The sequence below is a fragment of the Linepithema humile genome, chromosome 8 (assembly GCF_040581485.1).
Source record: "Linepithema humile isolate Giens D197 chromosome 8, Lhum_UNIL_v1.0, whole genome shotgun sequence".
Classification (NCBI taxonomy): Eukaryota; Metazoa; Arthropoda; class Insecta; order Hymenoptera; family Formicidae; genus Linepithema; species Linepithema humile.
The window spans coordinates 5,763,542-5,779,962 of NC_090135.1; the positions used below are offsets into that span (position 1 = coordinate 5,763,542).

The following is a 16,421-nucleotide window of genomic DNA, read 5'->3' on the forward strand; positions in this document are numbered from 1 at the left end:
TAAAATGGTTGAATTGAAATTGTTTACTACTTCCTAAAATTAAATATTTCAAGATGATATCTTAGACTCAAATGTTATAGTCATTCTCATATCTAATAAAAATTTTAACAGATATGATAGCAATTATTACAAATTTATAATTAGGAAATTTGTTTCTTGCATTTTTAATATTTTTTCTTATAAATAATTTTATGGCTTTCACAAAGTGTGAAAACTATTAATATAAAACATTAATATTATTTAGATTAAAATTCAATTACTTATTTTCAATTTAGTAAATCTTTCATATTTCACTGCTATATATTGTACAAATTTGTACCATTACATTTACAATCTTAAATGTCTGACTGCATAATAACCAAATACAATTTTACACGCAAAATTAATATCTTCTATATATTTATAAGTATTTTATTTTAACAATTGTGTTTGTCAGTAACTACAAACTGTACAATTTCGGTTTATATACGCACATTTAACTGATTATGAATCTTAATTTTCGCGCTCTTCTATCTACTAGTAAAATGTTTTCCTGTTGCGTGACCTCTTAGCAACTGTTTGCATGACATAACATATATATTATATCAGTTACGAATATGCTTCTTAGTATTCAGAGACTTCTTGGAGCTAACTGAATCGCAGTTTGATTTATATAGCTTCGGCATTCACGATTTGTGTGTAAGGTGATGTTAACTGTATTATTATTACAAAATTGTAAATTTTCACGTAGCAAGAAATTTTAATTAACGCTTTTAATATATGTAGGTAAGTGATCAGAAACAAAATATTTTTAATTCAAAATATATGAAAATTTATAAAGCATGATAAATACAACTTTGTTTTCTTAAATCTCTTTCTGAAAAAGTAACTGTGTCACTAATTTCTTTTTACTTTAACATTTTTTATCTTGCACAGCAGTGATGAGCAATCTTTGTTCTGCAGTGTGCCAAAATTAAAAACCTAATATTCTATACGGGCCGCAACAAACGTAATATTAAATACTTCAATATATTTTACAATAAAAAAAATTTAATTTATAGGGTGGAATTCGTTAATTTCGACCATGAAACTTTTCTTTTAATCTGATTTACTTTTTATTAGTTATATTTTTAATATATGTATACAAAGGCATATGTACACATGTAAATTTTTTTTATCGGGAGGTATTAAATATGTAGCTGGTGTTTAATTAATTAAATATTTGGCTCTGTTTCTCATCAACAAACTTTTCAATATTGGAAAGTATGTTTGCTAAAATTTTTACACTTCAGCAAAATAAAGTGCAACGTTTTGGAGGGCTGCAGGTAAGTAACTGGAAAGCTGCATGCTGACCGCGAACCGCGCGTTGCTCATCACTGTTGTACAGTATGAGTCTCTTCATGTGTAATGATTAATCACCATTTTTTGCGAAGTAAAAATTAACCTTGTGTGTGTGCGCGTGCAGCTTGCTTGCGTGCATTTGAGAGAATAGATATCATAACTGGTTAGAAACATAATAATTTGATATTTTTATGTTCCTTTTTTTATTTTATTTTAAAGGTTCTCGGCTTAGTGACACTTTCAGTTATAATATCGTTTTTGTTTTATTTCTATATTCTAACAGGCACTTTTAAATATTTATTATGTTTTATAACACTCTGTGAAACTACTCATGTATATACATAGTTATGTATATACATACATACAATATTATTATACTATCTTTCTAAACATTCATCAGACAAATTTTATGAATTTTACTTTTCCATGTTTTTTTTCACTTTATCTTGTACTGAAAGAAAAGAACAATAGCAGTAACCATAATCAACGACGCTTTTTGGCGTCAAATATTTTTCTAAATGTTCTATAATAACTTTACAGGTTGGTCCATTGTAATCAATCTATTAAAATATCTTAAAATCTTTAAGTTTAAGACAAAAATGTTTTTAATCAAAATTGCTCAGTTACTAAAGGGAAAGAAGATAGTAATCTTGGTTGACTTTAAGAAAATGTTAAGGTCAGGAGGAAGGCCCAGTTTGCAAACGTGCGTTCGTCTCTTAACTTTTATTTGTGCGTTATAGAGCTGGTATACAATCAATCCGTAGGCAATAATATTATGTGCAATATAGTTTGTCCGAAATAATGATGTGTTTGCAATCGTGCGTTCGGTTCTTAACTTTTTTGTAGGCAATCGTACTGTAGGTAATAATTTTTGGTGTGCAAACAAAATGTGAACAAATAAGATGTCGGCAATCGATACTGTTGGCAAAAAATTTGTATCCAAACGGGACCCCCAAGATCAGGTCAAGATCCTTTAAAATTGTTTGAATTGAAATAAAGACTTGAGATATTCTAGTGGGTTGATTAAAATGGACCACCTTGTGTAATTGGCTATATATTTGACAATACTATACGTATAAAAATATTATTGTTAACATTATACTAACGATTTTTATAAAAATGAGTATCGTAACTATAATTGTAGTACTATGTAATTATAGTCCAAAACATGATACACTTTTCTTTTAGTATATCACGATTTTTTTCTATATCTTTCCAGTCTAAATTCTAATCGTTATTATGTGCTTTTCTGTTATATTTAAATTAAAAATTATGTGTTGCAAATGTATATGTTTTACTGCCAACGAATACATTTTTCAGACAATTTTTTTGTACATAAAGAAAAATGAATATAATATTCCGAAAGCTTTTAACAAATGGCGAAATAATGTTAATCGCTACAATAGCACTTTGCACTGGTATCAATACCGAAAATGACACTACAGGTCGTTACCATTTACCAGATTACATAATACCATTGCATTATAATGTCAATATAATATTTGACTACAAAACAAATTATGTTATTGGAAAATGTAGCATACTTATACATATTACTCGTGAAACAGAAAATATATCTATGCATCTAGTGACTTTTGCTGTAATAAAAATTGTTTTGTATGACACCCATCATAGTAAAAAAGTTCACGTTCCAAAATATTTATTTAATACTGAACTAAATATGTTTATGATCCATTTTACCAAGGACCCAAAAGTTTCAAAATATTTACCGGCTGGTATATACACTCTAATACTGACATATATATGTGACATAAAAAATAACAAAAAACACTTTTATAAATCTTTATACACAAATAGAACACTGGACAACAAACTGTAAGTTAAAAAAAGTACTTTAAACAAAATTATATTATAAAGCTTATTTTTGTTAATATTCTTTGCAAAATATATTTATTAAGTACATTTATAAACCAGATGACATTCCGTGAATTGCGTATTACATTAAATAATCATAATAGTACTCAAATGAATTTATCACTGCATTTCAAATTTGTCGGTTTTATGATGTAGAAATATGTATCAAATTGGTACATTCTGTACAATGTTATAAACTATGATTCAATTTTTTTAAAACCCAATGTTTTTTTATCTATTCTTGAGATCTTTATGTATAATTATATATAAAATTTTATATTTGCATATTGTTATATTATGTAATATGTAATGATAGGTTAATAGCGACAGGTGTTGATATAATGACAGCTCGACAACTATTCCCATGTTGGGACGAGATAGAACTTTATTCCGTTTTCAAAATTTCCATTCAGCATCATAAAAATTACACAGCTTTATCAAATATGCTTATACAAACGACAGAAAATGACAATGACATGATGTGGACACATTTTAAGAAATCTGTTATGTCCATTCAACATTTAAAGGTTGTGGTAACCACATTCACTAGCATTTCTACTTCGGTTGGAAATGTCACATTTTGGAGTAGAAGAAATGTAACGAACCGTTTAAAATTAGCAAAATGTATTGCCCAAAAAGTTCTATATTTTTTGAAACGTGAAAATAATATGGACAAATTAGCAAAAATGGACTATGTTGCATTCTGGGATACTCAACACAATAACAATATGATATGGGGATTAACTTTACTGATTTTACAAAGGTAATATTCAAAACTAAAATAAAATCATCAAAAATTATTATTAAATAAAAGATATAAAACTATCAAATAATAAAATAATAATAAAAGTTTAAAACTGGAAGATATTCATATTTTTATGTCAATATATGTATATAAATTAGGAAATAGTCGAAATTTATACAATTTTACTTGTGTCACATTAAGAAGATATTATAACCTTTAGTTCAAATCAGAAATTAAAATAATAATTCTTTACGTGAAATCAGACTTTAGTATAGTTTCAGTTTTACAAGTATGAAAACTAACTGTGTGTTTTAAGTTGCACGAATAACATAACTGCTATAAAATCTCTTACTATATCAGTTACTTTGTCGGAACTTATCGGAGTATTTGTGCTCCAAATTCTAATTTTCTTTTTCATCCGTGAAATTATTTATGCAAAATGTACAAAATATCTTTTTTTCAGTTTTTGAAATAATGTTTGTTCGTAACTGTGTAAGTAAACAATTATTATTACGTTGTTTTATACGCAAAATAAATCACGTTATTAAACATGAATACCAACTACCTCATAATTGTCAAAAGTCACTTTATTTCTATTTGTTATGAGACTTAACACAAGAAATTTTAAATTCATTATTGCAAAAAACAATTTAAAAAAAAACTTTTTAATTTCTTTGTAATAATTTGATCTACAATATAAAGGTTTAATAAATTGTTTAATTACAGCAAACATTGTCCATGAATTTTTCATATTTGAAATCATTTTGCAGAGAAACTGATATTCATGTCGAAGATTCAGATTCCGTTGGGCATAAATTGAAAGTGGCACATTTTATAACAAATCAAATAGTATCTGTTTGGTATAATGATGTGTTGCTATGGTCGAAAACAGGTTTCACTACATTATTTGCAACGTACATTTTATATCAGGTATATCTTATATCGCGTTGTTTTAAATTCTTATAGTTGATATACCACATATGGCAATCATTTAGATTTACATAAACAGTTACAATCGTCTTGACTTTGTCACACGTTACCAATGCCAATTGTTCTGACAATGAGTAACAAGAAAAAATTATAGATGTATCAAGCTCTGATGATTGTTAAAATCAATAATATTCAATAGAAGCGTAAAGAGCCAACAGCCGGATGTTCGTGCAAAGGTTATCGTATATTAGTTTATAACCATTAAACATTTACATTAAAAACAAACGGATACGAATTCTCAATGATAAACATAATTTGAGTGTTTTTTTAAAGTTCTTAAGCAATCGGCAGGTAGGTTCCCCGATTGATTTTAACAATCATCAGAGCCTGATACATCTATAATTTTTAATTCACGCAAGCAATATGATGCGTTTTTCTTTATTTTTTGAATTTATTAGATTTAATTTCGGGGAACCTACCTGCCGATTGCTTAAGAACTTTAAAAAAACACTCAAATTATGTTTATCATTGAGAATTCGTATCCGTTTGTTTTTAATGTAAATGTTTAATGGTAATAAACTAATATACGATAACCTTTGCACGAACATCCGGCTGTTGGCTCTTTACGCTCTTATCGAACAAGAAAAAAGTTTTAGTCACTTGTTATTTATTAAAAAGTTATTAATATAAAAAGTTTACGGAAAAGGACGTAATTTTACGACACCAAGTATATTAAGAAAACGAACTTTTATTGTTAGCAGATTTATTTATTTAAACAGAGTAAATTGAACGCGTGCCAGAAAAAGAGCTTTGCCTCTCTCTTTCTGCAGCTTCAAGAAAACCTTATCCCCTATCCAATCCCTATACTTTTCTGAAAAGAATTAAGCACGGAGCCTCTTCCCCTCTTATATCCTCAAACTTGATTGTAATAATTATTCCTACATTGTAAAACAAGTGATGATGATCTATAATTTGTATATATGTATGCATAAATGTTACTTTTTGACACCGAGGGCACATAATTTCTCATCTTACATTTGATACAAATATATGATTAGATTTTCATCATTGTCAAAAAAAGAAATTCATGTAGCAACACATGTCGTTATGAATTTGTAGCAGAAACTGCGTACTTTATATTATTCATATAACACAAGTAAAAAGAAAAGATTTGCTACATGATGACAGCATATGACCTTTCCTCGAAACTCCAGAGCAGAAAAAATTATAGGAATATTTATTTAAAGTACTAATTATAATAGTTAATAACTTTTTATATTGTTCAAAGCTTTTAAACGTAGAGTGACGACTAAATACATACATCAATTTTCCACGTTGAAATAAATAAATCTGTTAAAAGTTTGATCTGTTTAATATACATGAATGTTAGCAAATTACGTTGTATTCATTAAATTTCTTTCTTTAATAACTATTTAATAAACAATACATTTCACAATAAAAAACAAAAGTTTATTTGCAACGATCAACGGTGGTGTATTATTTCAAATATAATATCTTAACCAAATAGTGATTTTATTATTTTAAACTTTTTAGATTCCTGTGGATTATAACATAATGAATTTATTTATCGCCGAAACACAACGGGAATCTTTTCTCTTTAATACTGCTTCAAATGCAATCGAAACGAATTCACTTAGCTATCATCTAGATCATGTGAAACGTAAGTTAGCAAAATATATCTAAAAGTCTAGAAATGGTTAAAGTAAATATAATTAAATAATACTGTTGAATAATATGCAAATTTTTAAATTTTATAAAAGAAAATAAAAGTTGAACTACACACAATGTTACGAAACAGATTACAGTCTGGCTCGATGCTAAAAAATTGAAGTACTCCACCGATATTAATTGTTTAAATTACCTGTGTAAATTTATTTTGTTTGATTTTAATTCTGTTGCTTATTTAATTCAGTACTCGGAATTAGTTGAATATTTCAGCTGATTTCCGCGGTATACGCCTCCTTTCCTCTCCTTACCGCGCGCGCCACAGCCGTTTGGGCCAGCGCCGCCGAGCGTTAGGAGCGACACTATCTGATTATGAGTGGGTTCTTCTCCCTATTTATTAAAATTTAAAAAAATTTAATAAAATTTATTAAAAATAAATTTTTTATTTTTTAATTTAATAAGTGAAAATATTTCAATAGATTTTTACGTCACCCATGAGGTACTAATGCTGACGCGTTTTTTTTTTAAGTGGTTTCCTCCGTAGGTCTATTCCACTAAAGATAAAAATAACAAATTTTTAATTTAAAAAAAATATAAAAGAGATTTTTTTAATTAGATTTTCTTGGCCTTTTATGAGAATGAACAATTGATGCAATAATGTAGATAGAAACGACTTTTTAAAAATCGCATCAGCATTAGTACCTCATGGGTGACGTAGAAATCTATTGAAATATTTCCACTTAATAAATTTAAAAATAAAAATTTATTTTTAATAAATTTTAATACATTTTTTTTAATTTTAATAAATAGGGAGAAGAACCTACTTACAGAACCTCATCAGATAGTGCCGCTCCTAACGCTCGGCGGCGCTGGCCCTAGCGGCTGTGGCGCGCGCGGTAAGAAAAGGAAAGGAGGCGTATACCGCGGAAATCGGCTGAAATGTTCAACTAATTCCGAGCACTGATTTAATTGATTCGTTGTGTTTTGGTTTTCTTTGAGAGCATTTTGTCCCTTGACGGACAAGCTCGAGCTTATATATGCACGTTTAATTGTGTGAAGATGTCAACAAACGAAAGACATTATCATATTTGGTTATTATATCGGGCTGTCAACCCATATTAGTCTAACACAATGGTGTGAAACAAGTCGGTGTAATTTCGAAACTCTCGTGTAACCTCTTTGCCGATACTGACGGCAGTCGTGCCAAAATCGTCAAATCGATAGAAAGGCTGAAAGGTTGAATACCAAGAAATTGTTCTAGCACGTTGCACTCAAAGCAAATAAATTTAAAAACACTTCAGTGAAACTTTCAGTGAAACAAAACGCTCGTTATCATCTTTCTGTCCTTGTGACAGTTACCAGCAATCCTAACATACAAAATCTCATTTACGTCTTTAACACACAAATTAAAATACAATGTATTGACATACATAAATTTCATTATAAAAGAAATATATCTTAACTTTTATAAAATATGTATTTCAAAGTACTTAACAAGCACTTTATAATATTAATTGTTTTAGCATCCAATATATGGCGCATGTTACACCATTTGATAACTCCTGATATATTTTGGACGGGTATCCACACATATGTTAATAGCAAACAGTAAGTAATATCTAATTATCTCTCTAGCTAGATAATTATCACATAAACTAGATATTGAAGAAGGGAGACGTATTTAAAATTCTACTATCCAAAGATATAAATATAAAAACATTAAGAGCCGTCGCAGGATGTTAGTTATCTTTTTTTCCAATAATTCCTATCAGTACATTATGATTCTTCATATATGAGAACAATGTACTTAACTTTTCGTACACTTTAAGTATCTTGATCTGAGATCGGTGTACAATTTAACTGCTTCACGTAGATTAATTAATTAATTTCTTTAAGAAAAATTAAAAATTTTGCATTAACATCCTGCGACGGGTTTTAATGCTCTTCTATTATATTATTTAATAGTTATCATATGAGCCTTTCCATTATACGTGTTATAAATATAAACTCCTTCAAACCTATCCGAAGAAGTTATCTTAAATCTTCAAAACTGTAAACAACATAACGTTGATTTTCAAAGAAAGGCATCAAAACTGATATATCTTGTTTTTGTACGTTATCACTCAGCTAAAAACACAAAATAAAAATTTATACATTAGATACTGCTCCTTATTAAATGGTATTATACTTTTAACATACTAATATTATACTTTTATCATTATTATTTCTAACTTTTAAGTAATTAACGTTTTTCGAAAGCACGCGAAAACTGAGCCTGAAAAAATTGAGTTTTAAAACCAACGAGTCTACTGAAAATTATAGAACATATTAGAAATATAAAAATGTACTGCTATAAATTGTTTAATAATGTATTAAGTTGTTAATTATTACAAATCGATTCCAAATTTTTTTTATTGCAAAACTGTTGCGTGATTATGAGTTCCGAAATAAATCTGAGAACGATTGATTACTTAAATCAAATTGAAACACACAGTTTAATACCAAAAATAAGGAACACAATATAAACTTGTTCCAATAAGAAAGGCTTCAGGTTATAAGTCTCTACAAAGAACGAAACGAAAAAGAAGTGAGGGGATCAAGAGAGAAACAAAAGAATGTATTTAACGCATTTTCCTGTCCAGAAACCTTTTAGATTATTTTAGATTATTTAGAAATATGTTACTTTAAAAGGCCTATATCAAATTCGATGCCCCCACTATTCCCTCTTTCGTTCTATCAGTCTATCTATTTATTGATCTATCTATCTTCTAAAATCAAAATACTATTTTTATTTATGTAAACCAAAATTGATTTTTGAAGTTTTATCGAATTGACTTTCACAGTCCTTTGAAAACTAATATTTAACATATACATATGTATACAAATAAAGAAACTTTTTTTCTTTATATTATAGTCAAAATTTATTAATATAATTATAAGTTCAGGTTATATAAAATATAACTGAAAATGTAAAAAATAAGATATTTCGATAGGTAATGATTTTTATCTACAATTTTAAAAACAAGTTTAATTTATTGCAAAAGTCAGACTAGATAAAGAAACTTTTCAAATCCGAAAAGATATGTCCTACATATTATCCTTCACGTATAATTACACAAATATATTATTACACTAATTATACAAACATATAAATTAACACTTTCGCGACCGTTATATATTCGCTTGTGCACAACGCTTGAAGAGCCGCTCTATTATATTAAACTGATGTAATATTCGACATTTCATATTATACGACTTAATACCATAATGCAAAAAACAGTAAACGTAAAATTACGTGACCGGCACCTGACTTATACCGAAGCATGAACGTAAAAATATGTAAGTGGCCGCAAAAGTGTTACTATTTTAATACACTAAATAGTAATTTTGAGTATCGCAAACAAAAAATTTTTGCTAAAAATTCGCACAATGTATGCTTTTATAAAAATTTTCTATTTTATAGATATAATCAAACAAATGATTTATGGAACATGGTGCAAACTATTATACCAAATAACTCAAACGCATTTATTGTAAAAAGACTTATATCTGTTTGGATAGCGAAAAAATATTATCCTGTACTGCACGTAATACGAAATCATTTGGCTAGCAAGACAACATTCCAATTTCAAATTAACCGTTTTAACGGGGATACAGAATATCTTTCAGTATTTGTGACGTATACGACAAAATCAGAAATAAACTTTCACGATATTTTTGCCAATAAATCCTTTTGGCTATCACCGCAAAATTCGACAGAATTAAAGCAAAAGTTTGAAAAAAAAGATTGGATTATAGTCAATTTACAACAAACAGGTAAATATAAATCATTAAATTTATTATATTTTATCTTCGTATCTTTTTTGCTTTTTTAATCTTACACACCCTGATGCTTCTGACACACGCACTCGCATACTGGCAAGAGTGCGTGTCATTCATGCTTGCAACAAACATTATCACATGATAATCATTTCTACACTTTTTTCAAACCAATTGTAAAATATTTTATTAAAAAATAAATAATTTGAGAAAATGTTTCTCACACAAAACAATAAAAATTATTTAAAAACTATTTTTTCATCAATTCTATCAAGAAACATTAATAATGAAAACTTTCTTTTTATAACAGGGTATTATCGTGTTAATTATGATACTGAAAATTGGCTTAATCTTGCGCAATACATGAATTCTGTGAAATATGTCGACATTCATGTTCTCAATCGGGCTCAAATCATAGATGATGCGTTTTACTTCCTTACACGTAGACAACTTGATTATCTTACGTTTTGGGAAATATCTGCATTTTTATCACGAGAAATGAATTATGTAGTATGGTATCCGATGTTTAAAGTTTTTGAACATATGAGTGTTATAGTTTCAATTAAAAACACTGATCCCCTAAAAGTAGGTAACAGAAAGCTTCTATGAGAAACATGGCATCAAAACATTATGTACACAGAGTGATACAAAACAATGTCCACAAAATGTCATATTGCGCGATTTTTAAGATAATTATTCCTTTAGCAAATGTTTGTTCATAGGTTAGTTTTCGAGATATATATAATTGAAAATAGGTATCTACTCGTACACAACAGGCAGGCAGGAATTGTGCAACTCATCAAAAGAGTAACGTAATACCTTACAGTTATAGTGTGTGTGAGCAGGGACGGATTTCGGTTTCTGCCGCTCCTAGGCTGAATCAAATTTGCCGCCTCTTAATGACAGTGGAGCAAAGGGAAATTTTTTTATTAATTAAATAAGAAATAGATAATAAAATAGAAAACAGGTATTTCATATATAGGATTCTTTGAATAATAATAAATAATACAAATAAACATTCTCTCTCGCGCGCGCGCGTTTCCAGTTTTTCTTCTTCAATTCTCAACCGATTTTGTTGACATTTTTTCTATGGTATTTAATGTTACCCCGAGCATATAAAGCCAGAAATGTAAATAACGTAAAAAAATTTTTAATATTAAAAAAACTTAAAGAAAAAATTTCAGCAAAATTAGTTGAGAATTGGAAAAGAAAAACGGGAAATAAATTTCGCCGAAAACGCCGGAAAAAATAGCACTTTATACATTCTTTAACAGTAATGATCACGAACATATTTATATTATGACTCTTTTGATAAAAATCAGAATGTATTTCGAATATAAATCAAGTGTTAATAAATTTTTTTTAATTCAAAAATTAAAAATTTGCCGCCCCCTAAAATCTGCCGCCCTAGGCTATAGTCTATCCAACCTAATGAAAACCTAATGAAAAATTCGCCTCTGTGTGTGAGTGTAAGTAGCGAACTATCAACTTTTCAATGATAACTCAAAAACTAAGTTTTGGACAAAATTTCACAACAAGAAAAATCGTTTCAGAAATCGCTTAAGAATATGATATTTCAAGACCAACACGTTGTTTTAAATCATTTTGTATAAAAAGGAAGTTATAATATATGTGTACATATATAAATATACATACATATCTTTTATAAAAAGCAATAGGTTAAAATTTATATTACTTACCAATTTTAAGGAAAAGATGGAAAAAATATTGAGTGGAGTTCTGAATCAAATAGGATACGTGTCTAAACCATATGAAAACAAGCTCAAGAAATGTTTAAGAGAGGAAGCCGTAAAATGGGCATGTATTATTGGTAACAAAAAATGTAGAGAAGTAGCCAATGAGCAAATGACAAGAGATCTACATTCTGAAAGTGCGACGTAAGAATAAGTGATTTACAATCACAGTATTCACATAAACAATTTCTGTTGCATTATGTATACTTATATTCTATACATCAAATACTGCACTAGATAAATTATTTTATCATAAAATGAGGTAAATTTTTGCAAGAAATACTTTTTTCTGGTAACGCAGCTCTGTAACGCAATCGGAATGGAAACGATGGATGTATTGTAATGGTTTGGTGTCAGCGGAAAAGTCCATTTGGTACGCTGTATGGTACAAATGGACAGCAACACTTGATGATACAAAAATTTTAGAATATTTAACTTGCAGTGAAGGTCCTTTAGTTGTTTCTAATTATATACAGGTGATTTCGGATAATAATGATTTATTACAACGCAACAATACACGTGCTCACATATTTCTTCTTACCGTTGCGAGACATGCAAGCAACGATACTGTTTGCAATTTTATATTGCAAAATCTCAATAAAAATATACTTATGTTCACCTCCAACACGTAATAATAATTTTTTTTATAATTATATATCTATATTTATTTATATGTATATATATACAATATATATATATATATATATATATATATATATATATATGTATATATATTTCTAATATTTATAATTTTTATCCATCCGCGTCTTTTTTATTCTTATTGCCGGCTTAAATAATAATATTTATCACTTTACTTTTTCGCAGGCAAGCCGACATAATTGCAACATTAATTGTTATTATTACCCACCAACATGCTGTAGAACAATTGGCTAAGGTATATTTTCCAGACTTAAATAACACTCATTTCTTTATTACTTAATATTGAGCTTATTTTTATGATTTTTTTGTACATGACATATCCGATCCGATTACTTTTAACGCAGCAATTAATGCACTCATAAACTGTACTGCGCAAAAATTTCACATTTATTGATATTGTCAAAATAATTTGTCCTAGGTACTTGAATTTGCGAAAATTAATTTGAGAGAACAGCGATTAGTTGATGTTGTTAAAAAAAAAATTAAAAAACGAAGAGACGAGTACGCAAGAAAAGTCGGAAACTTAGGATTCATCGGTGTGCGTCGGCTTAAATAATATTTATTTAATTTAATTATTCCTTTTTACACTGCAAATTTTTGTTGGACCAGATATTTGTCTTTTTTGATTTTCAATAAAGAAGTTATAGAAAGTTGCTTTACAACTAGAAGTGCTTAAGAAGTGAATTGGCTCCGAAATACAAAATATATTTGGGAAAGTGTAATGTAACTTGCAAGAAAATAATTTTTGTCAAAAATAAAATAATATAAAATAAAATATTTTCAATGTTTGTATGCTTACGTCAAAAAATTTTAAATATCAGAAATAATGGGAGAGGTAATATTTATATTTACGTTGAATTGTTTATATGGACGGTTTAAAAGCAAAGCTGTCATACATGAATTAAAAGTTGATTCTATCATAATGATATCATATTACAAGCGTTGTTTTTATTATATTATATTAATATCACAATTTAAGCAATTATCAAAAACAGAAAAAATGATCGATTTTAAAATAAAACATTTATTTACTCTATACGTATCGATATATTTAAAAATATTTATATTTTATAATTTAAGAAATTATTCGCATCAAGCGTATTTACATCTAAAATCTTAAATTAAAACGTCATGTTACGATATATTTCGAGAAATATTTATTACTTCTTACTATTCTTTTGGCCACCATGAATCAAGGTTGGGAAAGTTATTTTGTAAAAGTATCTAGATAAAGTTACAATTCTTTTCATTGAAAAAACAACTAGTTACAGTTACAAATTACCGATTCTAAAAAGTAACATGTTACAGTTATAGTTACTCAAAAAGTAACGAGTCGTTACTTTTCAGTTACTTTTTTGCAATAAATGTGCACTATTATTTTAAATACACGAATCTTACATTTCAAGATTTATTAACTTATTATATACTATTATACATAGGTACTTAATTTTATGTTATATTATTTTATATGTAATAAATCACAATTGTTTCAAACTTAAAATAAAAATACATTTAAAATAGTAAAAATACAAATAATATTAGGTTATTGCTCTTCCATAAGTAAATTAAAAATCGTTTTAATATATAAAGCCAATAGAGCAAGAGCTGGATCGATTTGCTCAAAAATTCCTTTTTTTATTATAAATTTATACAGACGTTTCGGCCAAGGTACGTGGCCATCTTCAGTGTAATACAAAAAATATATAAAATTTAATACATGATTAGAGAAGCGTTGGTAAGGACAATCAATAAAGTAGTTTTTAGACTAAGGAAACGCATTCTCTTAAAATATTAAATTAATTATTAATTTTAAATAAATTATTATACACTTGTAATAAAAATTATAGGATTAAGATTTTTTATTTTAAAAATTTACGAATTTCACTCAAACAGTTGTAACTTTCCGAAAAATCGTAGACTATTGTTTCAGTTCTTAAAGTCTCAACTTTATGCTTATATGATAATTATCCTCAAAGATAATTTATTACTAAGTGGCAATGTATTCTTTAAATGAGAATTTATTTATTTCTGTTGAATTTCATAATTAATATCTATACGGTTATCCGTCTATTTATTTAACAAATATCGAATCTACACTTAATATGACAATATCCATGACAATTTTGTTCTTTTCTTTATGCATATGTTTATGCGACTATGCAAGTTTGTCTGGATAGGCCCTAATTCTTACAATTAATACAACCGTATATAGAATATTAAATTAACCGTTAAATTAGTTACTAGTTATCATAAATATGTAACTAAGTTAAGTTACAGTTATAAATGAAAAATAAGGAACAAAGTTAAGTTATATACCAAAAAAAAGTAACTGTAACTGTAATTTCGTTACAAGTAATGAGTTACTTCCCAACCCTGTCATGAATTACATACAATTTTGAAATTGATTCAGTTAATTAGACACTATGATCAAAGATTTGATCATCTTTAGTATAATGTTCAAATGCACGCAGAGTCATATGATTAGAGGCGTAACTATCGATGGGACAGAGGGGACTGCGGCCCCGGTCCCAAGAGTCGTTGGGGCCTTTGAAACATATCGAAGTCAAGTTGACAATACCTTGTTTAATTTTATTTTCAATTACACTGTCTAATACCATTTGCCTTGACATTCTATAAGTCGTTTCCAGTAGATCTTTATCGAAAGATATAACTCACGCAAAAGTATTAAAAACGTCTATTTTAGCAACTTTGACTAACTGTGAGGTTTTCTCAAAAACTTGACGTGATACGCTATTTTTACGGTCAGATTCGTCAGCGCTGAAAAAATCTTTCAGAAATGACTTGATTAAACTTAAGGCAAAAGAAAATCTTATTTTATCGATTAATGTTATTATTTGAAATATAGTCTAATTATTTGACAGTTAAATTAAAAATAAAATTCCGTATTTCCGAAATTGCAGTTGCACTTTACGTTCTGCTCTGATACTTCATACAGACGAAATAATTCAGTCGTTCGCTAACGCAAAGTCGAGAAGAAAGCTGTAAAGCACGATCATACCGTCTTTCTTTCTCTAAACTTAAATCTATTTATTAACGTTTTTGTAATTTGTTTTCTGCATTGTTTATTATTTTAAAAAATATAGTATATAGGCACATAATTGGTTTTTTACTTTATGTTATTTAAACCGCCCAAGCCTAACCTAATTACTAAGGAAAATGTATTATAATTACTGTTTTCCATAACAGGGCCTTCAAAAGATCATGTCCCCGAATCCAAATTTTGAAGATACGCCACTGCATATGATCAAAGTTGGATGTACATAAAATTGTGCAATTGAGGTCAAGAAATAAAATTGAACTGGAAGTAAAAAACGCTACATGATATAAAAATTTAGACTAACAAAATTATAATGAGAAATAAAACAAAATGTATATCTGAAAATTTGTCAAAATCATAGTTCGAAAATTATAAGATGCATTGTAATGTCAAATGCTGTCAATGTTTATCGTCTGCTGGAAAGAGAGTCACTATGACAAACAAATGTAAAAATTGATCATATAAAAAGCAAAAGAAACAAGAATTTACACACCTATGTAACTGAAGTCAAGTAATCGGCAATAAAAAAGTCGGGATAACGTACAGAGAATTTTCAATACATGTTACGTAATAA

The 16,421-nt window shown here is 28.0% G+C and overlaps 1 protein-coding gene across 4 annotated transcripts; it reads left to right on the forward strand.

The window, feature by feature from the left end:
- The first annotated feature begins 403 nt into the window (after positions 1–403).
- Positions 404–16,387, forward strand: LOC105679432 (aminopeptidase N-like). 4 transcript variants are annotated; one of them, XM_067360131.1, is made up of 12 exons: positions 404–765; positions 2,641–3,156; positions 3,512–3,958; positions 4,711–4,870; positions 6,425–6,551; positions 8,080–8,164; positions 10,020–10,372; positions 10,686–10,960; positions 12,086–12,273; positions 12,431–12,757; positions 12,955–13,024; positions 13,208–13,712. In XM_067360131.1, exons 2-12 carry the CDS (start codon positions 2,666–2,668, stop codon positions 13,343–13,345), a joined length of 2,661 nt encoding a protein of 886 aa, XP_067216232.1. In that variant the 5' UTR covers positions 404–765; positions 2,641–2,665; the 3' UTR covers positions 13,346–13,712. The 4 variants fall into 4 exon arrangements, with proteins under 4 accessions (XP_067216232.1, XP_067216233.1, XP_067216235.1 ...); XM_067360132.1 differs by lacking the exons at positions 404–765; positions 13,208–13,712 and adding an exon at positions 15,997–16,386 and having other exon boundaries at positions 841–3,156; XM_067360134.1 differs by lacking the exons at positions 404–765; positions 13,208–13,712 and adding an exon at positions 15,997–16,387 and having other exon boundaries at positions 842–3,156; positions 12,431–12,605.
- The last annotated feature ends 34 nt before the right edge of the window (positions 16,388–16,421 follow it).

Coding starts and splice junctions, on each gene's coding strand:
- LOC105679432 (XM_067360131.1), top strand. CDS start 2,666: ATGAATATAATATTCCGAAAGCTTTTAACAAATGGCGAAATAATGTTA. Junction 10,373..10,685: donor AGTCAATTTACAACAAACAG/GTAAATATAAAT, acceptor TTTTTATAACAG/GGTATTATCGTGTTAATTAT. Junction 12,274..12,430: donor CTACATTCTGAAAGTGCGAC/GTAAGAATAAGT, acceptor CTGGTAACGCAG/CTCTGTAACGCAATCGGAAT.